This window comes from Grampus griseus (assembly GCF_964374135.1).
Source record: "Grampus griseus genome assembly, chromosome: 15".
In the NCBI taxonomy this organism is placed as follows: domain Eukaryota; kingdom Metazoa; phylum Chordata; class Mammalia; order Artiodactyla; family Delphinidae; genus Grampus; species Grampus griseus.
The window spans coordinates 11,824,504-11,849,682 of NC_139009.1; the positions used below are offsets into that span (position 1 = coordinate 11,824,504).

At 42.7% G+C, this 25,179-nt stretch overlaps 1 protein-coding gene across 1 annotated transcript in view; it reads right to left on the minus strand.

Moving 5' to 3' along the window:
• Nucleotides 1–1,005: 1,005 nt before the first annotated feature.
• CYRIA (CYFIP related Rac1 interactor A) overlaps nt 1,006–25,179 on the minus strand; it is a 105,349-nt gene continuing 81,175 nt past the window's right edge. The window contains exons 4-12 of the mRNA XM_082671781.1: nt 13,489–13,610; nt 12,149–12,254; nt 10,176–10,312; nt 9,424–9,501; nt 9,143–9,259; nt 8,973–9,052; nt 7,441–7,567; nt 3,415–3,485; nt 1,006–1,104 (exon numbers count right to left, since the gene is read on the minus strand). Of these exons, the coding sequence (XP_082527907.1) occupies nt 1,041–1,104; nt 3,415–3,485; nt 7,441–7,567; nt 8,973–9,052; nt 9,143–9,259; nt 9,424–9,501; nt 10,176–10,312; nt 12,149–12,254; nt 13,489–13,610 (902 nt within the window). The 3' untranslated portion in view covers nt 1,006–1,040. The remainder of the gene's footprint in view (nt 1,105–3,414; nt 3,486–7,440; nt 7,568–8,972; nt 9,053–9,142; nt 9,260–9,423; nt 9,502–10,175; nt 10,313–12,148; nt 12,255–13,488; nt 13,611–25,179) is intronic.

The following is a 25,179-nucleotide window of genomic DNA, read 5'->3' on the forward strand; positions in this document are numbered from 1 at the left end:
GAGTTTATACATTGCAACAAGCTAGCAGTTGGGTCATAAAGGAGCTGCCATTTAAATATTAGATAACCAGAAAACGAAAATCTCCCAAGTTCCTCTAGTTTTCTGGTAACTAATTAAGTGTCTAGGTCTCTGCTGCCACATGGATGGTCCCCAGAGGACGGGGCTCCTATTAGGAGGGGGTGTGTACGCAGTGCTCCACAGACAACAGGAATGTTAGCAACCTTACCCACAATTTTAGCCAGAGCTCCATTTCCCTGTCCCTGGAGACAGAAGGTTGAAGCAGAGAGATGACTGTCCTGTCGCCTGGGTGCCCTTCCTCCCCACCTGTGCCCCACTTCCACGACAGCCACCAACCCATCCACAACAGCACATCTATCTATCCTTGCTTCCCTCCCATGAACTGATGCAAACACACTGATTTTTCCTCTTGCAAAATGGAAAGGGAACATTAGGGGGTATAAATCAAAACAGGAAGAGAGTATGCTGATAAATAAAATACATGCAACAAAAAAGTTGCACGTGTGCTGCGCTGTCTGAGGAAAGAGAGGGGGTGCGCTGAATTCCAAACACTTGGCTTTGTGTCTCCACGTGCATTTGTCTTTTCTGGGATCCCTCTCCCTCTGTCAGGATAACAGCTGTGTTTCTTGTAGTTGAGCTGACCCAGGAAATCAAATACTTTGTGTTTCTATAACTATACTTCCCAGAGAGATTACACATCTAGAATTAAAACATGACCACAAGCTATTAGGAATTTCTGATTGTTAAAGGTGTAAGGAACTCCAGTAGCAAAGATCAATGTCTCCAAAATTTTCCTTTTGGAGAAGCGGTTTTCCTTTCAGCCATCGAAGATAAGGCTCTCCAGTCAATTTATGCTCTGCTGGGTTGAGTCAGTCGGGATACAAATTAAGGTCCATATATTTCAGGGACAAGAAGGAAACGGTTATGTAAATACACGAGTATTAACATCAATCTGTATTAAATTATGTAAACATATACATCTTCTGAGGTCAGTTCAAAGATCCTCTTCACTGAGCAAAGCTTTACTGAAGCATGGCTCGAATCTGTTTGGAAGTCGATTCATCATTCAAGTGTTTTGTAGTGAACCTGGATGGAGAGAAAATGATGGCCGTCAGTGTGTAAACAGCACTCTGAGAAAGCTTCGATCGTGACTCTCCAGCTCATCTTTACCTTGGGAGACTTAACTGATATTTAGAAATCAAACTTGGCATTGGTTCTTTAGACAAAGAGCCACACTTCAATGCCCAGAGCAGGCTCAGATTTAATATATATATATTTTTTGCGGTATGCGGGCCTCTCACTGTTGAGACCTCTCCCGTTGCGGAGCACAGGCTCCGGACGCGCAGGCTCAGCGGCCACGGCTCAACGGGCCCAGCCGCTCCGCGGCATGTGGGATCTTCCCGGACCGGGGCACGAACCTGTATCCCCTGCATCGGCAGGCGGACTCCCAACCACTGCGCCACCAGGGAAGCCCCAGATTTAATATTTGATCCTTCCTTCCAAAGGAGTTTTATGTTATGGTTATTAAACAAGTAGATCTTCCACCTAATCAAATAATTTCACGGAGGAGACACAAGCGATCTCATTTTCCAGGGAGGCAGACTTCACGTGCTTGAGCGCAGGATCTTGGCCATCTAGGCCACCCCCGCTGAGACACAAATATTAAAATATGGGTTTGCATATAACAACATTACCCAACACTTAAACTGTTAGGGTTTTCTACTTTTATGGGAATACTTGTCCTCCTTGCCACCACAAGGGGGCACGATGGCAGGTCCATATACTGAAGAAAAGTGGTGTAGTTTGTCTCCTCACATTAACTGGTGTAGATAGTTCATGAAAAGAAAGGAAAAGAGAAGTAACATGTAATAAAATCCTGACCGCGTCCCAAGCACTCCATGGAAGTTTTCCACTCACACTAACTCTTTGTAGGACAGGTTATTGCCTCCATTTTACAGATGTGCAAACTGAGATTTGGAGACGTTAAAAGACCCATTCCAGATGACAAATACAACGATGCATGATTTGTAAACAGTTTGTGATTTCTGATTTGGATCCAGGTCTGCCTGCCTCAAAAACCTGTGTTCTTTGACTTCCTCACAGTGTCTACAAGAGACACCAAATGCCGAGGTTCAGGTGGAACTCACAGCCTACCGCAGTGCCCTGCTCTCGAAGCTCTGCTTGACTGAATGATGCTGGAAAGCAAAACAAACAAACAGACAACAGAAGCCAAAGTCTTCTTACTGAGTGTGGAAAGCCAGCCTTTTGTGAAATGGGCACCAATGGAGAAAACCTCGGTTTACCCACAGAATCTGGAAGGCTCTTGGGTTAAAGCTACATCTCTTCTGAAATGATGACTTAGCAACTTCATGAAAAAGGATTAGCCTCAGTGTGTAATTATGCATTTCATGTGCATCTCAGTTTCTTCATTTATTAGATGGGGTAACAGATCTTATCACTCTGACTTGTGATGATTCAATGAGAGCAGGAAACATGTGTGTTGTACATGCATAGAGGATCACTGCTCCATCTCACTTATACTTATTGAACATTGACTACACGCATGAAGTTGAGAGGAACTGAGGGAAATCAGTTGAATGGTGATGATGAATCATTCAGATGAATGAGACAGCAGGGACCATAAACTTTCCAGATTACAATCCCGACTGTCATGATTCAGCAAACTCCTGTGGATACGTCACAGCTAAGAAACGAGAATACCTCCCCTGAAGTGGATTAAGCGCACGTGTCCTCGGGAAGAGAGCAGGTGCGCGGGCATGACGCGTTAGCAGCGAGGAGACGTCAGGAACACTCGCCAGCTACAAGGGCATCCAGACAGGGGACAGCAGGGTTCTCAGCTTTGGAGCTGCACGTACGACTCACCCAGGGACCTTCAGAGCAAACCCACACACACAAAATGGACGCCTGAGGCCCTAGCCCAGTGATTCGAACTCATTTGGCCTGGATTGGACCCTGAGCGTCAGTGTTTTCAAAAGCTACCCACATAATTCTCCTGTGCAGCCAGGGAACCACAGGTGCAGGGGGAAGTGAGACCGGGGAAGCTTCTTCTTCTGCAAGTCCCCACCAACCACAAAGCACTGTGGCTGGGAGTTAGGCCTTTGACCTGCGGGGTCACCCAGGCCTGGGTTTAGATCCTGGCTCAGCCATCTGCTGTGTGACTTTGGCCAAGTGAGTTGACTTCTCTAAATTTCAGTTTCTTCCATCTGTAAAAAGGGGATGATAAAAATGGGGCTGACCTCAACAGGCAGTTGGAAAGATGACATGTATTAACAGATGCAAAGGGGTTAAGCCTGGCATTCTAGCCCTCGGACCCAAACAGCACCTACATTTGCAATGGTTCGGAAGGGTTGGCTGCCCCACAGGGCTGAGGCTCACCTGAGGGCGTTCAGCAGCCCCTCCACACTGTCTGGGGCCTGTTCCTTCAACACCTTTATACAGCCTTTCATCTAGAAGAAAGCACGAGAGTTTGTTAATACCCCAGTAATTCCATCGTAGTACCTGTCCATCACAACATCTGTTCATAATAATATCACATTATTTCTTCCCATAGAAATCAAACTCAGAAATGTCCAACACACCTTCCTACCCCCTCAGGCCAGTGAGGTGTTTCTCTGGGCTTCTAGAAGGTTCTGTGCCAGTTTTCTTATGATACTGCAATCGAACATTCTATGTGTCTGACTTCTGGGGACAGCGACCTGATTTTGATTTTCTTGTCTTGGACTCCACAGCCAAGGGGAGAGCTCCTCCTCTAGCCTGTGCTCAGTTGAGACTGACTGAATGAATTGCAAACCTGATCGTTTTATGTCATCTCTCTGCCCAGAATGCTTTTCCTCCTTCAGCTGTGTGACTGGTAAACTCAACAAATAAACAAATTTTTTTTTTCTTTTTTTTTTTTTCGAAGGAAGAATCTGGAAAGAACACCATCACTCATTTTAAGCTCAGACGTTCATGCACTGATTTGGGTATACTGTAGTAAGGGCCTCTTTTATAAAGGTCACTTATAAAAATGTTCTTGTATGTTGCAAGTTTTTTCCTAAAGCCCTGATAAACGCTGTTGGATTGATGGGGGCAGCCAGAAGCCCAGGGTTGAGAATCATTTGGGGCCATGTTTAGGCTCATCCAGAAAGAATGTCGTGGTCGATCAGAGATGCTTGTCATAGGTGCAGGATGGGGTCAAGCTCAGAATGAAGAGATTTGGTCCCTCTCCCGAAAGAGCTCATAGTCTAGTGGGAGAAGAGAGACAAACAGCTCATTATCATCCTGTGATATGTGTTCTTGTAAAAAGTGCCCAAGGAGGAACGGGGCCATAGATGAGAGAAGAGGCAGAAGAGCAGTGGATACTCTTTGGGAATTTCGAGTTCTATTTCAGGCTGATGAAAGCCTTGAGTGTGAATAACAGGATGCAGCCAGAGGTGTAGTCAGGGCCAGATTCAATGTGGGTTTAACAGCATGTTCGGGAGTTGGGGGCCTTTACCTGTGGAAAACACCCGTGATAGGTGTTAAACAATCTAGTAATGTGATTCATACTGAAAGGGATCGGAGGAAGCACGACTGGAGATGCGAGGGCCAGTGGGAGCCCCTGAGGGGGAGGGTGTGAGAGCAGCAGTGGGTCAGGGCAAGACGGGAGGATGCATCTGAGGTCCAGGTCACAGGACGCGGTGATGGAGAAGGCGTGAAGGTGAAGAGGGAAGAAGACAGTTCCTAGGTTCTGAGGGACAGTTCCAGGTTTCTGGCTTTGAGACTGAGTTGGAGGAAGGTGAAATACCTGAGACAGGAACCCGGGAGGAGGAGAAGCAGGTCTGTGGGGGAAAGGATAACCTTTGATTTGAGGCCGGCCATGCCTCAGGTGTCCAAAGGAGGGGGTGTCTGGAATTCTGGGTGAGGCTTGGGCTGGGGACCACGGTTTAGGGGTGATTCTGTATTGGATTATTCCATACAAGTTTAAGGAAATCAGTTGAAAATGTCATGTCACTCCAGCCTGCTTTCCTGACACCCACGATTAGCATCAGTTCTCTAAATGATGCATAACCCTCTGGGCCTCGATGACTTTGCGCTGATGATTCCCTCCGCCTGGAGTACTCTTCCTTCTCCCTGTCCATTTGGTAAAAATCCTCAAGACCCACCTGAAACGTCACCCTCTGCCTCTGCCTCTATGCAGAATGAGTTTCTCTCTCACCTGGGTTTCTAGAACTCAGGACCTCCATTTTGGACTATAGAACACATTCTTTGTAAGTGCAGGTAACAGGATCTATTTCAATATTTGCTTTTTCACAGTTGATGCGGATACCCTAAGGATTTATAAAACAGTGCAAGTAGCTGCTGGCTTAGAAGCAGACTGGTATCTGGAAAGAAACCCTTATGTCATCAAAGAAAAATGGCCCATCACGTACACGTTGTGCTCCGTAAACCTGAAACTTTCCTAGAGACACATACAATCTTCTACGAAAAAACCTTCTTAGTGAGACATACGTGAACAAATGGACGTCATCAAGACTGGGTAGGGATAGATCTAATATTATATAACGTTTATAGCCTCAGCAGAAAGACTTAGTAAATAACAAGCAAGGACAAGCTTTTTAAAGGCTAGGGCTACAGGACATAATGGTACCCAGTGTATTTTTAATTACTGACTCTGTGACAAGTTAACAAAAGACTGTGGTAAATGAGAATGTCCTATGAGTACTAGGTAATCAATTCAATCCATATTCAAATGATATTCACGGGTTATTAACAGAGCTATTTATACTTAATCTATAGCATAAAAACGTTAAAGCCTCACATAGAATACAGTAAAAATATTTATTGGTATGAAAAGACTTCCATAATATACTGTTATGCAAATTAAATGTTTTAAAATAGAAATTAAGGCAGGGGGCTAATCTGTTAAGTATATACACACACAAACATCTATATAAGATGAAGGGACATATATATGTGACACACATATTGACGGTGGTCATCTGTCCATGGTGAGGTTACCACTGATAAATGTAATTTTCTGTGTTTTGGGTTCGTTTGTTTTTTCTGGCTGCCCCGTGCAGCGTGCGGGGTCTTAGTTCCCTGACCAGGGATAGAACCCGCTCCCCCTGCAGTAGAAGCATGGAGTCTTAACCACTGGGGCACCAGGGAAGTCCCAATTTTCTGTATTTTGATTTCCTGTATTTTCCCAATATATAAGTTATATAAGTATTTATTTTCTTGATAAATAGAAATAATTACGTTAAAAATAATGAAGACTCTCTGAAGAACCATGGCTAGCTATGCTAGGGAGCCAGAACCTCAAAATGAGTACTCCAAGTTGCATTATTAATGGATACATTTTCTTGCAATCTTTAGATTCACGGCCCCTCTGGGCACATGGACCTTTGTCTGCACAGAACTAGAGCATCAGAGATGCTGTTCTGTATGGATGAACGAGCATAGAGTGCGCACGCCCCGACTGAGCCGCGTCAGAATCAGTCGGTACCAAGAGGTCCTATTCCGTACTGAAAAGGCTTTAAATTAATACAGGGATACGCTACTGGGTGTCACTGCAGGCAAACACTGGGCTGAGAGGAGCCTGTTTTATCCCACAATCAACAGGAAATCACCTGCACACCACAATCATTTGTTTTCCAATCATATCCATTCATTCAGCAAAAGCTATATGGCGTATCTATTGAGCGCCGTGCTGTGTGTACCGAGGACACTGCCAGGCATTGAAGCAGACATTAGGTATACAGATCTTGGTCTCTGCCCTTGTCAACAAACTCAGAGTCCATGAGGGAGTCAGAAAACCCAAAATGGTAGGCGCTCTGGGCCCGGAGGAGAAGCAAGGCTCTGCTCCATGCGGGGCACAGGAGATGTGCTCCAAACGAGGTGACATGTGAGGAGTGTCTTAAAAGAATCCCCCCATCAGAGAAGAGGGAGGGCACTCTGGGCAGAGAAAAGGGCTCAAGCATATTCCAAGGACAAGAAAAGGCATGGGAATCAGGCAGAGCCACCTGCAGGGATGGTGGGAGAGGAAGCTGGAACGTTGTGTGGGATTTGACCGCGGTGCCTTGTAATCTAGGATGAGACACATATAACATATAATATATGTTTCTGTGGCACACTGGGTAAGCTGAAGGGGCAGCCTGCAGCTAGGGGACTGTTTGCCTCTCAGCTCCTCTACAGCCTGAGGGAATCAGCACCTCCACATTCCCCTGTGTCTCTGAGGTTGGATGTGTTTGCTGCACACATATGAACAGGACTGGACTTCTTGCTACGAGGAGAGCTGCCACGATGGGGCCTGCATCTGGGAGAGTCCACTCCCGCGGCGGGGGGTAGGGAGTGTGGAGGGGAGGGAGAGAGGGAAGCAAGGTCTGTTTGACAACATTTATGAGCTCTTATTGGGAAATCACAGTTCGTAACTATTCTTACATCGATCTTGGATGTCTTGCAGAAAGCTCCCACGGGGTGGACGTGGTCGTAGAGGATGATGACCCCCACCATCACCCTCATGCAGAACATCAGTGTTTCTTCGCTTGTAAACCTACTCCTGTACTCCCTGGAAGAGAGGACAAGTGGCAGAGATATTACCTCCGTGACAGAGCACGTTCATCTCTGGCTCCACAAATGGCTACTTCAGTCTCCTCCTATCCTCCCTGGAGAACAATTCCAGACCTGCAGAACCAGGTTAATAAGCTCTTAAAGAAACCAGCGATGGTAATTCTCCTTGAGTCTATCTGACCATTGTGAAAACAAGGTAAATTAGAGGGCAGTAAATTCTCTTCTGCCCTCAGCGAGCCAGCTCATCACGTACATAAGTCCCCCGCCCATCAATCTTGAATATTTTATAGCAGGTCTCTCTGGCTGTCCTAGATTATAGAGAATAATGGCTTCATTATGGAGAAAACGAATCAAGTTCGTTTCTATAGAGCAGCTACCGTGTCTCCAGTCTGGGTAACTTCCTTTGTAAAGATACAGGCTGCAGACTGAATTACATTGGCAAAGGTACCTACCAGAAATTACATACCATTCATTGGTCTGAGAGTATTTGTGGAGTTTGAATTTTGTTCACCTACCTTGACAGGGTCACTGATGATTCAGGTAATTCAAGCCAATTCTAGAGGCTTTCTTAACATCTACTTCATTACGGTTTGTCCCCACAGTGATGATGATTACTATTTCCATCTTGGAATAAATCTTAAATATAAGTGAACTATCTGAAATTAACACCACCTTACATTTGAACAGAGCACCAAATTTTATAAGGCACTCTTGATGCCTTTGGGCCTCCCAAACTCTCTGCATCATAGATGGTATTATGGGAACCTCATCAGATGAGGAAACCAAGGTCCAGGCAGGTCAGACCACTTGTTTATGGGCACAAAAGGGGCTACAGACATACGTGGAATAAGTGGAACCCTGACATTGGAGTGTAGGTTTTCTCATTACCATACTGCCTCAACCTCAACAAACTCAACCATTTTTTAAATCTAGCAAGTAATTTAAGTGCAAGGAAACTGTTGCATGCACGAGAGAGAGAGAGAGAGAAAGAGAGATCTTCATTATCATTTTTGCAATAGCCTTACCACTTCCACTCTTGGTTCGACATCTTCTCTCAAATCCTTTCTCCAATATATTTATAACACACCCAGTCATTTAACCCAATCTTCCATCTGATCCTTATACAACTTCTCCTGCATCTTTGATTTGACGTTTGATTCTGCCATCTAACAAGCTATGCAATCTTTGGGAAGAAGTCAGTTAATCAATTTATGCCTCATCTTCCTCAGCTCTAAAATGGGGATACTACACCTCGCACCCAGAATTCTTTATGAAATTAATTCAGTTAATATAGAAGTAGATGTTAATATGCTGACCCACATGTGAGATGTTGTCACCACCGTCACCATCATCACAGAGACAGGTGAACTCTTGACCACGAATACACCTCTGATTTAACTTACGGAGTTTCCAGCATGACTTTACAAACGCTCGTCATCGTACTGAGGCAGTCTGTGGTATTCTCTATTGGCAGCGTTTTGTTCTAAACGGGAGACACAAATGGGTATTAGCCCTGTTAGTAGCTTTTACATGCAATCGGGCAAAAGGCACCTCGTTGCTCGACGTCGCTTACTTCGGAGACAAAGTGCATGGTGGCGTTGCTGAGGGTTTTCAGCATGGGCGTGGCTTCTGCATAGAAGAGGGACATTCGGTTGGCCATCTCATTGTTGACTTCGTTCTCAATGTCTAGCTGATGAAAAGAAGACGAGAGGATGCGGTTGATAAAGAGATGGTCAGCATCTCAAAACAGTGTCCTCTGGAAATGGAATTACAGACAAAGGCTCTGTCTTCTCCCTGTGCCCCTCCCGATGCCTGGAGCATGCGTGTGTCAACCTGGGAGTTCCAGGGACTCACATGCATGTTGTTGATGCGGTTACGACTGATGGTCCTTCTGTAGTAGCTGAAGTCATTCTGAATAGCCGGGTTCCTCATCTGAAATTCAGAAGGGAGGAAAGCAGGTCATCTCTCAGCATCAGGTGCAGGACATGCATCAGAAGCCTGGACACCAGATTCCGCACAGATACCAGGACTTCTCTTTGTTACCCAAGAGTCAAAGCAACTTCCGGTTAAAAATAAATACTCGGGGCTTCCCTGGTGACGCAGTGGTTGAGAGTCCGCCTGCCGATGCAGGGGACATGGGTTCATGCCCCGGTCCGGGAAGATCCCACATGCCGCGGAGTGGCTGGGCCCGTGAGCCATGGCCACTGAGCCTGCGCGTCCAGAGCCCGTGCTCCGCAACGGGAGAGGCCACAATAGTGAGAGGCCCGCGTACCGCAAAAAAAAAAAAATAATAATAATAATAAAAAAATATGCCCTGGTTTTACCCTAGGCTAGATTTCAGGGAAAGTATACTTGTTCCCAAAGAGGAAGAGACATTTGAAATGGTTTTTTCTGGTTGCATTGGGCAGATTTTGAATTTCCATGTAGAAACCACCATCTTCAATCACTTTGACCACAAGGAGTTCAAATTCTCACCACATGACACGCCTCTCTAGGGAAGGAGCTACAGCTCACTCATCTCTCTTGCCCCACAGCACTGCAGGGCACCTGGACACCTAGGTGCTCAGGAAGAATTCGTTAAATTGTCCAAGCGCACGCGGCCTAACCTTCAGTTCATCAAATCGAAGGGTGAAATGCAGAATTTCCGCAAACTCCTTTGCCAGGGCCTGCTGCCGCTCCAGGTGTTGCGTTGGTGTGTAGGGTGGACAGGTCAGAGATTCCAATAAACTCTGAAGAGCTTTTTCTGGAAGTCAAAGGGATACAGACATATTTGAGGTGGCCCGCAGAGATCTTTTCAAAAAGCACAATTTGAAGCCCCAGTTGACATTCTCAGAGATAACCTGCTTGAGTCTTTCCACTCCACCTTTCCCCCCAGAACTGTGTGAGATGTGACATGGGTAGGTAAGGAGGAAAAGGAACCCCCCATGCTCCGCCTCCACTGGAGAAGAGCCCCGGGGCCACACAGTCTTGTAAATGTCTCCCAGAGCTCAGCCGGACCCTCACATGTTCTGTCATCCCAATTCCTCACACTGTTAGAAAACCACAAAGAGGTGACTTTGGAGCATGTGCACGAGATAGCCATTCAGAAGGCAGGATGAGATGAGGTGGCCCTGATTGCGTGGGGTAAATAACCTGCTTTGCAGGGAGAGGCTTCTGGGTCATTCCAGCTCTTCTCTGCATTTACACTCTCATCAAATCCCAGGAATATTTTTCTACAAACCCACTGCCATATCTACCTCCATTACTGTCCTGAAAAGAGTCTCATTGCTCCCACTTCTCTGTTTCTAAAACTTCCTTCCAGTTTTTCCTTCCACGTATTTCTCCTAGTACCAAGTCACTTAACCAATCCTCTAGAGCAGGGGTAGGAAAACTATGGCCCACAGGCTAAATCTGGCCCACAGTCAATTTTTGCAAATAAAGTTTTATCAAAACACAGCCATGCTTTATTTTCATTCCCCTAGGGATTGACTGTGGCTACTTTTGTGCTGCAATGGCAGGGTTGAGTGGTTGCAAATAACATAGGATGGCCCACAAGCCTAAAATATTTATTAGCTGGCTCTTTACAGAAGAGTTCACTGCACCTGCTCTATCATCCCTAGAGTCCTTTTACAGTTTCTTTCCAAGGACACCACTAGCATTTTCTGTCTGTGGGAACAAACTGTCTTCTGAGGCAGCTCGCTTGACCTTGGAATGCTCTGATGGGTGGATTTTTCCTGTCTGCTGAGCTGAGTGTTGGCTCCTTAGGATTTCAGTTCATTGGGTCTAGACACACACTTGGAAGAAACAGAGAAATCGATTCCTCTTCAACCTGAGTGTCTTCAGAAGCTCCCTCTTCTTGAAAAACTGGTTCAGTTCATTGAACTATTTCCTTTGAGTCTTAGCTTCAAGTTCTCTCAACATCATGGCTATTATTCCCCCAGCGTACTTCAGTTTCTCTGTTTAACTCTTAAAATGTGGCGCTCACTTATGGCAGAAGTAGAGTAAAACATGACCACACGCTTCCTCGTTCTAGATGTATTATATTAACCAGGGAAACCTCAGACAGCTTTACTGTTCGGGGAGGGGTTGTATCATATCGGTGGTCACGTAGAGCCTACTGTCAACCAGACTTGATTTTCTTCTTGCTCCTGCAAAGCCATCCTGTGCCTGCACAGATTCTTTTAAGCTTAAGGATAGAATGTTATGTTTGTCTTTCTTGTATTTTACTATATTAAACTTAACACATGATTCCAGCCAACCAACTTCTTTTTGGGTTAGCAGGTAACCTGTATTTTCTCTGTCCTTCGGAAATGTGATCAGACATGGTAAACCTGTTAAGAGTCAGACGTAGCTGAGAACAAAACCAAAGGGACACCCACTAGTAAAGACACTCTAAATGCACCAATAAATGCAGGGGAAGAAACTCTGAAGTGGATTGACAGAAATAGACATGGCAGGTGTTTTTGTACAAGTGGCCTCTGACGATGCACAGTGACGGACCTGGGGTAGTTTCCAACGCCCGGAACCTTTCCTGCTGCTTTCTCAAACGCCGTAACAGAATTTCACATGTAAGACATGAAAACCGTAAACGCATACTCACCTAGCCTGATAGAAAACTCATAAAATCTCTTTAGCCTCACGACCAAAGGACACACTGCATTCCACGCTTTTTCTTGAAGCTGAATGTCATTGGGATTTTGAATGGCCTGCCAAAACATTATGGAATTGTCTGTTTAAAAACAAGCAGTAAGCTCCCCATCAAAACGACTTAAGATTGAGAAAGAATTTGAGTTTAAAAGATACGATTCCTGCTGTACTTTGCTAATGTGTATTTCCTCAATGGACATCAGTTCATCGGAGTGTCGTCCAAGATGCTCAATTAGGATGGAGATCTTAGCCCTTGAACATAATGTAAATGGCTCGGCAATTAGACACCACGTCATCTTGTTTCTCTTATCTTCAATGCAAAACAAATGCATGTTTAATTGGAAGCAATTCAGTCCTCCTCCATCACCGTTTGATTCTTTTAAAGTAGAGCTAGTGCTCATTGGGAAATGCAGATTCTGCGGTACTTTCCTTTCTTTATAATATGTATTACATTCCTGCCGGTCTGTGATGGTACCTAAATTACCTAAATTAAATGGTGACCCCTAAGTAGAAAAATAACCTCTTAATAGGCTAGTTTCTTCGAAATGCTGTTTTGTCTGGGTTTCAGCAGCTGGAGGATTATGACGCTAGCAGTGTTTTTGTTGTTTTTGTCGTCATGGTTTGTTTTGTTTTTAGAAAATGGTGGTGGCAGTATGTGTGTGTGTGCTGATACTTCCACAAAATTAATTATTTCAAACAAAAGGAGTGCGAAGTTTCTTGCCTTGAAGGCATTATGGAGTCTCAGAAGTCACACTGACAATTTTCCTTTTTTGTTTTGTTTGTTGTTTTGTTTTCCCTGCATTTATTTTTAAAATCTCACATGTCATTCCAAGATGACAGACGAGCAGACTACTTCAAACGAGATCTTTTATGACTCTTGTTTATGATACTAGCAGAACCTGCCAAAATTATTACAAATTTTTGTAAAGTTCACATAAACCCAGACTACGAATCCTATTTCAATTGTTGTTCGTAGATTTCATATGTATGTTTCCCTTACATGAAGTAACACAGGGACAAATTATTGTTTAAATGTGAGTCCTGCAATATCAAATGTATGCTGGAGAAGAGAATGGCTGACACTTTACACAGTCTACAGCACTGTGTGCTCAGATCAGCGTACTAGAATCAAAAGGACCATTCATACATTTTTTAAGGACACATTAACCTCCTTGTTCTTCCTAGTACGCTAGGAAACACTAGGGCTATTACTTAATCTTGCTGTGTGTGTGCGTGCATGGGTTTCCTTTCTCCACCAAGGGTGCTGTCAGCTCAGTATTATTATTGGCATACGTCTCGGATCTCTGGCCCCGCGCCCTTGTAAGCCTGCAGGTCTGCGAGGATGCTCTCGGAATCCTGGAGGACGGCGCTGATCTGGTTCCATATTTCCCTCTCTCCTTCTGTGGGCTGGGCATCTAAGCAGATGGGAAACCAAAAGACACAGAGGGCTTGTGTTTATAAACAGCCCGAGAAGAGGCTCGGCATTCAGTTCTACCTGCTAGACAATCCTATTTTAACTCCGGCAGGCTTAGTATTTACTCTTTAACATAACAAGGTGCTAAGAAAGGAAAACGAACAGAAATTCTGCCCATTACTCAGTTCAAAATAGTCATCAACATTTCACACACATTAAGCAGAGCGTGCTGGAATCATTGCAGGCACTCCTTTATTTGTATGGGTCACGTTTTTTGCATACCTACTACGTGCCAAGCGGTACAGTGGGTGATAGGAAGAATCAACATTATCTTTTGGGATCCACTTTTAACAGAAGCTATTGAATATTTCTGTTATGATTGAAAGTCTGTGAATCTGAGTATAGATAGGAAAATAGTCTCCCTTATATTTCCATGCTACAAAAGCTTAAAATATTAGATAATGAATCCTTCAGAGCCATGACAGAGATGTATCTTTCTGGAACACAATGATCTGTAGAAAGCTTTGGGGTTTCTCTTTGAACATGAACTCAAGGAGTGCCAGGAGTTTTAAAGGCTCCTGTACTGTTCATCTTTGGTATTAACCGTGAAATTTATCCACAAAAATAAGTAGCACATTTAAGCTTAAATAATGAAGAACGCATTCAAACAGCCACAGAAACGTCCCCTTAGCCCCTCAGTGAATTCCTACTTGCTTACATTCCTGGAGCCAGTGTTTGCTCTTGTCTGCAGGAGTATTTTGTGGGGGGCTAGTGGGTGGAAGTTGAATGGTGGTAAAGATTGGGTGTTATTTATCTCACGATGCCTACAAAATAGGTTTCTTGCCCAGGCTAGTTAGGAAGTTAATCTGCATCTAAAACGAAGGCACTGCTAACAGAGAAAGGGGATAGATGTCATCTCCTAAAAATCTGTTTTCAAAAATCCAAGTCCTAAGGCTCTGAATTCTCCCAGCGGACCTCACTAATGAAAGGTGGGATGGAGTCATACCTGGTCGAACATTGCCCAGATCAAATCCCAGTTTTGACTAATCTTGGTGGGGGTCAGAAAAAACAGAATTCATAAAATAGGTAATTTTTAAGTGAGGCATTGACCATGCCAACTGGGTCTTCAGAAAGGCTGAGTATCAGAGTAGACGTGGGCCAGATGTGGTTGCTCCTGCTTCAGTCACCATCTGCTGGACCTATACTAATGCAAGGCCAGACCTCCGAGAAGTGATGCCCATGGAGATTTTTAGATCATTTTATTTCTCAGGTCCTGTTAAGGCCTAAGAAATTGGTGGAGTTACCTGGGAAATGAAGGGTGAAATTCACCAGTGCATAGTAATTCTCTTTAAAAGAAAAGAAATCATAGGTCCTCAGAGATTACTCAGAAACCCTGCAACCTGTTCCTTCTACAAATGAGACGGATTTCAACTAGCGGATGAGGAGGGCCTAAAGTACACGTGCACCGGGGTGCAGAGAAGGGAGAGATGAGTGTGGTCTGGGAGAAGCGGAAACTGCTCCATGTAAGGGCTGGGACTGGAGCTGGCTGGCTGGAAGCCCCAAGGGAGGGCGCCCATGAAAAGCAGGAGGAAGACTTGGCAGGTGGCCCAAGAATGGCTGGACTTGAAAGAGGAAAGGGACCTGCCAGGTTACATTGTTGAATCCAGCCTGGGAAGCAGAGGAGAGAAAGAAACATGTTTCCCCTTTATCCTTTGCTATCCTTCTCCTGCTTCCCCCAAACACCTGGTAAGTTGTCTCAGGTAAAATGTTTGTCACAATATACTATATATTTCATCTTTTCCTGTTTTCCCAAACTTTTCTAAAAGCAATATGGCGTCTTAAACAGAAACCTAAAACCCACAAGCTAGGAAGCCTGTAACTGAGGGACACATTTCAATGAACAGAATTCCAGGGTAAGGCTGGCAATTCCCAAGTAAGAAGAAAGTCAGGAAAGAAAACATATGACAAAAATGCAAAGATCCTAGAGAACAAAAAATCAAATACTCTTGACTCAAATCCTTTTGCCTTTGGATGAAAGTATCGAAAACTCACAAGCTAAACACAAAGACAATTTCCTATAGAGATTTATATTTGAGAAGGAAAAGGAAAAGAGAGTCTGGGACCAAGATTCTGAGAGGTAAGTCTATTTGAATATCAATACAAAGAAGTATGGGAGAGGAAGGCACTTGGAGAACAGAAAAGGCTCCTAATCTTGGCTGTCATATGACTCCGTCTTAGCAAGTCACCACTTGATCAGTTTTAAACAAAACAGAATTAAAGCCAAGTGGTCTAGAAGAGGAGCATTGGAAAAACAAAAACAAAAAGCCCCCATTCTTTTGATGCTTACTGAAACACCAAAGGAGAAAGATTTCAAACTCAGTTTTTAAAAACAGAGGCCTTTCTTAAGTGCTTCAAAAGTAAGACAGTTTCCAGGAGAGTGGCCTAAAAGTGGTACTGGCCACAGACAGGCAAGCATCTCTCCATCCCAGGCGAAGTGACACTTTCTAATACAAATTCACATTGACGTTGATGTGACCACAAAGAGCTGGACGAGTGACATGGAGGACGACACCACTTCTCTCCCAGAGGTGGCAGAGTTGGGGGCTATGGTGAATCACTTCCGGCCTGCAGTAACTCCCTCCTGCTAGCCAGAGTGATCTGTGAAACAGGACCCTCAGTCCCCAGCCTCCCTCTCTGGGAAAACATTTCTTTTGGCAGATATCCTAGTGTCCTATTGGAAATGTTTCTCATGTGGACCTGTTCGACAGGGATGGGGTAGGGAGGGGTGGGAGAAATCCAAGCCATCATTCCTTCTTTGGGAATGATTCTGACTTAGAAATGCACTGGCTCATTTTCTTCCATAATTTGCTAGGCTTATTGCAAGCCCTAGTTTTTTCCGCTCTCCTCTGTCAAGGAACTTAAGTCACCTTTTCTTCCAGCTAATAATTAAGCCCTTGGGGCCAGCAGCACAGTCCCTGTCTTCTGGGCCAGGCAGCTCTAAGAGTCTCAGGGGACTCAAATCACAAGTGGCATCAACTTCTGAGGCAGAGAGTCCCAACTGGAAGAAGCCCTAATCTGTCTGTCTTCTTCTTTTTTCAAATGGGAAAAGGACTGTGTAACCCTAAGTGACATTTGGTATTGGCCCAAATCCCTAAGTTCATGATTCATCCCACTTTGATCCCCCAGCTACATGATCAGACACTTAGGACTCATTAGTGAGAATCTGATCTCTGAGCCTGTAAGACTCAGACCTTATTTGTTTCATTTGATATCGTATCTCCAGGACCTAACACAGTGCCTGGCACGCAGTAGATGCTGGTAGAAAAATGTGCTGAATAGTTGAAACATACGATTTAAATATACTTCTCACATTGTTTTGTGATGGTTTTTCTGCTTGGCTTTGAATTCTGAGATCTCTGGAGACAGGGTCTGTATTCTTGTCCTTAGTGCTCCCATATGCCCTACCCACTGGAGACACTCACTAAACATGTCATGACTCAATGAATAAATGAGGAAATTGACCAGGTGACAGAGAACGTGGGCTGTGGGAAGCAGCAAAAGAAATGAAGATCCTATTACTTCCAGATCCTCTCTTCTGTCTTGTCTCTCTAACAGTGCTGCCTGTCTCTCTATTACCATGAAGATAATATGCACTCACCTACAATCAGATTGGCTGTTCACATCTTCATTAACATTGTGTTTTTAAATCTTCCATCATTTATTTACAGCGTCAACGTTTCCTCAGTGTGGTTAACACATTAATAGAATATTTGATGAGTGAAAAACTGCGTTTAATGTTTATTCTCCCAATTCTAAGGCTGTTATCATTTTGGAGTAGTCCTTTGAGAGGCTCTGGGGTCTATACTTTTGGCATTCTCCAGATTCAGATTCAGTTGGTCACCATGTTTTTAAAATGTACTGTCTCTTCGGATGTCAAGGAGAGACATCTTGGAAAAGACCTTGAAGAATTAGTGATTGAAAAGGTTACTATATTTAACCTGTCAGCAACCTCCTAAAGCATTTGCTGAGTGAACAGGAACTCTGAATTATGGGTTTTGTTTTTCTATTTTTAACACAAAGATTGACCTTTAGTCAAAGGTATACACACACACAGGCACACACAAATGCCCCCCAATAATATTAATGATGGAAATGGGTCATTATTCCCAGTTGCAGTCAGTGAATTATTTGGTGATATTTTTTCTAAGAATCACATTCTAAATTTCTAATCATCACCAGTTATTTCATCAAAATTAAGGAGGATGGTTACAGAAAGCTGGGCTGTTCCTGTCTCACGATGAAGCTGTTAAAAACCCCTGTGATTTACACAGGCAATTTCAGAAACCAACAATTCTAGGAGCCCTGGAACGAGCCTATCCAGGCTTTTCCCCGGGTTAAACCCCCTCTTCCGGACGTGCTATTGTAGAAAGTATGAAAATGTATCATGTGCACTGTGACCTTGAACACATATATTTATTGTTAAGAACTTGCTGAATTCCAAGTGCCTAGAATTTTTAATGGAAAAGTACCATCTTATCAATTAAGAAAGTTAAACAGTATTCATTCTGTTTACAGGGGATCTATTTATCCTCCTTTAGCTCAATTTGCTAGTGACAGTGGATATTCCCTGCCAGCATTTTGGAGTCACCAGGGTCAGGTAGAGGTTTCACAGTGGAGGATTGTGGTATTTACTGAAAGCAGAATGCTTGGCATTCCACTGTGCTGATGGAGAGGAAGGTGGCCATGGGCTTTGTTTGTCAGGAATGGACATCTTTGGCGAACATACCCCAGGGCAAGGCAGCAGGGTTCAACCCAGAGCAGGGCTGTCAAATCAAAGGGTTCTTATCTCTGCAAATCAGCCAAGGACGAGCCCTGTCTCTACAAGCACCGGGAACCCACACACCTTTTCCTAACAACCTATTCAGTACGGTGTGGAAAAGCCGACAGAGAATCAAACAAATTAACCAAAGATAATGTGAGAAGAAGACACCATTTATTTGGAGATGTCTTTGGCTTGGAAGGAAGCCCTGGCATTTCATCAATAGGATACATCCCTATCTCTGTACCCCACTGGTTGTGGTATAAACACAGAAGAAAGGTACAGCAGAAAGAATCTGCCAAAGCCATAAATTAAATCTATGGCCCTTCCTCCCCACCCACTTCCTCACTTCTCCACACCTCGCCCCTTCAGGATAAACTAAGAAACATAACTATCTAATATTAAAATTTGGGCATGCAAAATGGAAATGATTTATAGCACAATACTAACCGCTTACAGAAACAACGTAAAATTGTGAAGGTCCATTGGAAGATGTAAGTAAGTGTGACTGGCTGACGTATTTATTTGTACAGGAGCATTAGCCATCACATGCCAGAGCCCCTTCCCAAGGAACAATCAGATGAGGGACTGCAAAGAACAGGGAGGGTTAAGATACTCGAGGGCCTGTTTATTTCATTCACGTGCTGTGAGATCCCTGTGATGTCATGGGGGAAGGGGGAGTTCCAAGGATGTAGTTTTGGAGACCCAGATCCTACCATCAGTTTTACCACTCACTAAACATGAGACCTCAGGGAAACCCTATTAATCTCTCTGGGTCTCATATTAATTCTCGGTAAAGGGAGGGAAGCTAACAAGAGCCCCGTCTCCTCCCTGTATGTTCCTGTGGGGTCTATGACATGTAGGATCGTAATGAGGATGTTGACAGATGAAAAGCGCTTAAAAAGCAAAAGTGCTAGAAACTGCAAGAATCTTTGTGAATGAATCCCTACGATGGCATAAACAAATTCCTTCCCCGGTCTGTTCTGTTCCTTTGCTCTTTGTTTGTGTTGTTTCATTTGTAAAGTGACCAAAAACATTCTTTATTTTCCTCCTTTACTCTTCTAAGATTATCTAGCCTCCTGTGAACAACCTCAGCAGATGTGAGGGTACCGGAGAGGGAGAGATGAAAGAAGAGATCAGTAGCAGCAGGAAGTGGCCTGAGTCAACAAAGAAAGCCCAGATGATCGCCTACTCTGACAGCGCCCCCTCCCTTGCTTTAAAGAGTAGGAGACTGTAGTCCTAACAGGTCAAAATATTCAGACCCTTCCTGAGAGGACAGTGGTTTGGAAGCTTTAGAATTTCCCTCTTAACCCCACCTCCTTCCCCATCAACCACCATTATTGTTTTTGGCATTCCTATTATGCTCATAAAGGTTGGTTTTTCTTATAAGAAAATCATTTTTCAGTTGCTATGTTCTAAGAAACACATCTTCGGCCCAGCCTAGAACCTGTACTTCTTTTGGCCAGCCCATCACTTGCTCTCTCTATTACAGACTTCTCTGCTACCTGCCCTACTGTCTCTTCAATGTGTTTGCATCTGATCTCCCCAATAAAGTTATATACTCCTTGAAAAAAAGTTCATGTTCTTCTAATGTTCCTATATTTATGTGCTCTATGTCTTTCCCCCCATGCTTCCCTGCTCCACTAAGACACCACCCCCACTTCTGCTGGTCCTTCCTAATGCTAGGATGCAGGAGATGTTCTGCAGATAGCTACTGAATTAGCATCAGTGAAGAAATCAAAATTCCTAAGCTTATACTTCATGCCCAGGTCTATGCCAGATACTGAATAAGTCATGTACGATATAAGCACAAGATGCCATCCAAATCCTTTCCACAGGGAAGTGGAATAATACCAAAGAGACCTACTTATGTCAGAAGGAATGGAGAACACTGGAATAAGAAAATGTGTGAGACAATATAAAAGATCTATTAAGATTACAAATACAAACATATACACGTTTAAGAGACTATTGCAAGTTTAAAGTTAAAAAAAGATATTGTAATGAGGAGTTTATAACATATGTACATAGAAGCAAAACATATAGCAAGAGCACAAAGGGTGGAAGGGTGGTGATTGGATGTGTACCGTGATAAGTTTCTTAAATTCTTCATGACGTAAAGAATACACTTTGAAGACAGATGGCAATAAGTTAAAGATGTATATAATAATCTCTAAAGTAAGCACCAAGAAGCATAACTAAAACGTCAACATAAAAGACAAAAGAGAATACTAAAAATTATTTGATTTAATCGAAAGGCAGGAAAACATTGAGACACCAAGAGCAGAAATGGAACAAATGGAAACAACACCAAGATACACTCAAATACGAACAGTAATTAAATGTACATGGGCTGAACATGCCAATAAAAAGGTAGATATTATCAGCTTGGATGAAAAAAATTGGGCCAACTATGTGTTGTTTATGAGAAACATGCTATAAAGATAAAGGCAGACAGAATGGGGAAATATATACCATTGCAAACAGTAAGCACAAGAAAGCTATTATGGTCAAAATATGGCAGGCTTGAAGGTACATTTAACAAAAGTTATGTGGGACCTCGAAAAACTATAAAACACTGCTGAATGAAATTAAAGAATATCTAAACAAATGAAAACATAGACCATATTCATAGGTGGGAGGAATCAATACTACCTAGATGTCAATTCTCTCCAAATCGATCCCTAGATTTTATGTAATTATAATCAATATCCCAGCAAGATTTTCTGTAGACATTAAAGGCTTATAAAAGATAAATAAAATTATTTAGAAAAGTAAAGGAGCTAGAATACTCAAAACATCTTGAGAAAGAACAAAGTTGAAGGACTTACTCTTCCTGACTTTAAGATTTATTAGTTGTTACGTTTTGGTATTCATTGGTGAAAGGGATCAATCAAGCAATGAGAGAGAATAAAAGGTCCAGAAGTAGCCCGATACATATTATAGTTGACTAAATTATGATAAGGGCACTAAAGCAATCTCCCTGCGCTAGAATAATTTTATATCACATGAAAAAAAAATAAACCCAACACCTCTCTCATAACACACACAAAAATTAGTTAAGGATTGACCATTGACCTAATGTAAAGCTTAAGATTCTAAAACTTTCATAAGGAAATGTAGTAGGATATCTTTATGACCGTGGAATAGGCATGATTTCTTAAAGAAGATACAGCATGAACTTAGTAAAAAAGGAAAAAAATAACACTTCATCAAAATGTAAAACTTCTGTTCATGGAAAGAAAACAGTAGTGGGATGAAAAAACAACAATAAAAAGACGTTAAGTGATTGTGTAGAAATGTGACCATAAACTGTAAAACCCTCTGCAAAGGGCAAAAAATTTAAATCAGATCCACACAACTGGAAAACCTAAGGACAGATGTGTCTAATTTTGTATTATATTTTGACCCAACCTAATTATATCTATTTGACCCAGTTCAATTATATTCCATCAGTGACTTCAAAAAGAATATTCAACACTCAAAGTAGAGGTGCCAAAGGCCTTTGAGTTGTTGCTGTATACTGTTCAGCCTTCCTTCCTCCTTCTACTTCTTCCTCCTTAACTCTTTTGTAATCCAGCCTCTGTACTCAAAGTGATAAATCCTGACTCTGTTGGGCAGTTAACTGCCCAATCTGTCATCCCCTTTTCAAGCTTTTTCCTTCTTGACCACTCTTAGCATTTGAATCCATTTACACTCCCTCCTACTTGAATGTCCGTGTCTCCTGGCTGCCTGATCTAGCCTGTTCTATTCTGTTTCTTCACATGGCCAGCATCTGTTACTCAGGCTCATTCACTGTCCAACAGTCCAGGCTCAATGCGGGCTGAGTGCTGGGTCGCCAAACTGGGTGGGGTCCAAGCCCTGCCATCAGGAATCTCAACTGAGTAAGATGAGGTTCCTCCTCAGTGTGGCCTTTCTCTCCTGGATCCTCTAACTACTCAACCTCCCTTTAAGTATAAGCACACCTGAAGTTCCCATCCCCTCAAGCTCTTGCCTGCTCTAGTTTTCCTTTAGGGATTTCAACTATTCTCTTTGGAAAAGTCTTCTAGATCTGTAGAAAAAACACTCATTGTTTTAAGTCCATTCCAAATGCCACCTTTGCAAGAAGACTTCCCCAATCCCTTCTGTAGTCATCCATTTCCTGAAACTTGATGTATGCTTTCTCTCTCTACTCCCAGGCCACACCGTGCCTCTCCTAAGCCCCTTACTTTACTTTGTCTTGAACTGTGTGCCTGTATTGTCCTCCACACCTGCCTGGGGCTTCATTAGGCAAAGGCTGCTCTTGTCTAGCTCTGTCTCCCTGATGGCACTGTGGCTTACACGAAGGCTCATAACCATTCTCAGTATACTGCTACTGTACTGAGCTGAAATCTATATACTCAAGGAAAAATCATGACCACAGCCCATCTTCCCCACCCTTCCAGTCCATCACCCTTTTTTCTTGAAAGCCAACTTTAGGAAATACGATTTGCAGGATCAAGAAACCAATTTTTTTTTTTCATGAGACATCTTAGTTTGTAGATGATTAAGACTTCTCTCTCTAATCAGGAACAGAATGATGGCTGTAGCACTTCCTGGAAGCTGTCTGTGATGAGCACTTAAGGGAATCAAAGCAGAGGGAGGAAGAAAGCCAAAGACATCTGTGTTCCCATCTCAGTTCCCCAATCATTCCCTGTGAGACTTCAGCCCAGTGATTTATCTTCTCAGTCTCAGTGAAATAATGTTACTCTTCTTGGTCTTGAGGGGGAAATAAACAAGATTTTATATATTTCTATAAATTTATAGTTTTATATTTTCCTTAAATACTATAGTTCTAGTCCTAGTAGTGAGCCACCAGACATGGAAATCCATTCCACACTTCCCCCTCTTAGAGAAATTATAGTATATCTACAAATGGAATTTTGGTACCATAAGCTGTTATCAAAATTCAAGATATTTAAATGTTCTCTTCAGCCACCATGACCTTCCCGTAAATAACATATTAAGAAAATGTCCAAGGTACAAGACTGAGCAGATCAGAGTCCTTGGGTTGTAGCAGAGAGGAAGTGAAGCCCCTTTGCTATGGTGGTGGAGAAGGGGATCCCCTGAGATGTCGCCTCAGAACACTGCTGCTCCAGAGAACATCAGTTGAAAACTACTGCTTTAAATTCCTATAGATTTTACTTTTATCACTTTAAAGGATTTTGATATTAGACTTGACAAAGGACTCAACCCTATTCTATGTGGAAGCATGGAAAGCCAAAATTCAAGAACAGCGAAACAGGCAAATGGGGTCACTCTGGTAGTCGTTGTGAGAAGCACACACACATGCATGTGGACTTTAGGGCTTCCAAAAAAGAACAGGCATGTAACTCCCCTAGGTGTTTATATGTCCCTGAAGTTGTGAGTGAATGGGGTGTTTTACCCCCATTTGGGCCTCTGTGCATGCTGAATGAAACAGTGTAAAGTGCATTTGACAAGAAGTGGAAGGGGTCAATTAAAAATGCAAGTAGTAAAATTAGGGTGTTGGAATAATGGGTAATTTATTTTGTAACAATTCTTTAAAGTTATTAATAAATCTTCCTGTAACAACAACAACAAAGATATATGTATATTACAGAGGAGTAGCAAAAGTCACACAAGTAAAAAAAGCCCATTCTTTTTGAAGTATCAAATCAATCTGGCTCTTGAGTTCCCAGCTGTACTTCTTACCAAACCCAACCAAACCCAGCCAAACCCAACCAAATCCAACCAAACCCAGCCAAACCCAACCAAACCCAACCAAACCCAACCAACCCCAACTAAAATCCTACCAAACCCAACCAAGCCCAACCAAAACCCTACCAAACCCAACCAAGCCCAACCAAAACCAACCACACCCAATCAAATCCAGCCAAACCCAGTCAAATATCAAGAACAACAGCAAACCGAGTTAAATCAGAAGTGAGATCTCTTTCGTTGAATATAATCTACAGTAAAAATCTTTTTCAGAATGCAAGAGCTTTGGGGACACTTTTCCTTTTCAAGTAGGTATTTTAGACATAGCAAAGATTTTAAAAAGATACATCCAAGGAGCTTTCATCATTTGGTTTGCTTATCTTAGAAGGGTCTTCTAGCATTTACTTAGAAAATCTCTGTTAGAAGGTTTAATGTATACGCAAGGAAGTTCCAACTTATTTTTAATATAAATAAAATACTTGAAATATTACAGTTTAAAGCAGATTAAAGTTTGGAACAGATGACTACTGGACAAAGGACATTTAACTATGCTTAGCATTGCGGAACTGCAATTCAAAAAGAGGAGAACACAAGAGTGAGTGTAGAAATGTGAGGCTAGTTGATTAAACATGAATGTGTCTTTCATTTATAAATATAGTCAATCAAAAAATAACAAGGTAAGAAAGAATCTCTGTATGTATTTAGTCATGATTCATAAGCCATTTTGCCTTAGGAAAAAATTTAAAGTTTTTGACAAAAGAAAAATAAACTTTCAAATGAAAGTTATATCTTAAACTCCTGAAACAGTTTTGAATTATCAAATAATATAAAAGAATAGAGATGACTCAGAAATACAAAATCTGTAAGCCTCATTTCTTGTATATATCACTTTTTCTTTCACGTCTAGTGATATTTGTTCTATATTAATCTGTGTCAATTACTATGTATACTATTTTTCTTTGGAATATGACATAAAAAACCTTGAAAATTATTAGGAAAATACATGTTGATGATTTATGTTAGGCCTACAATAACTGTTTGCTTCTAAAATCAA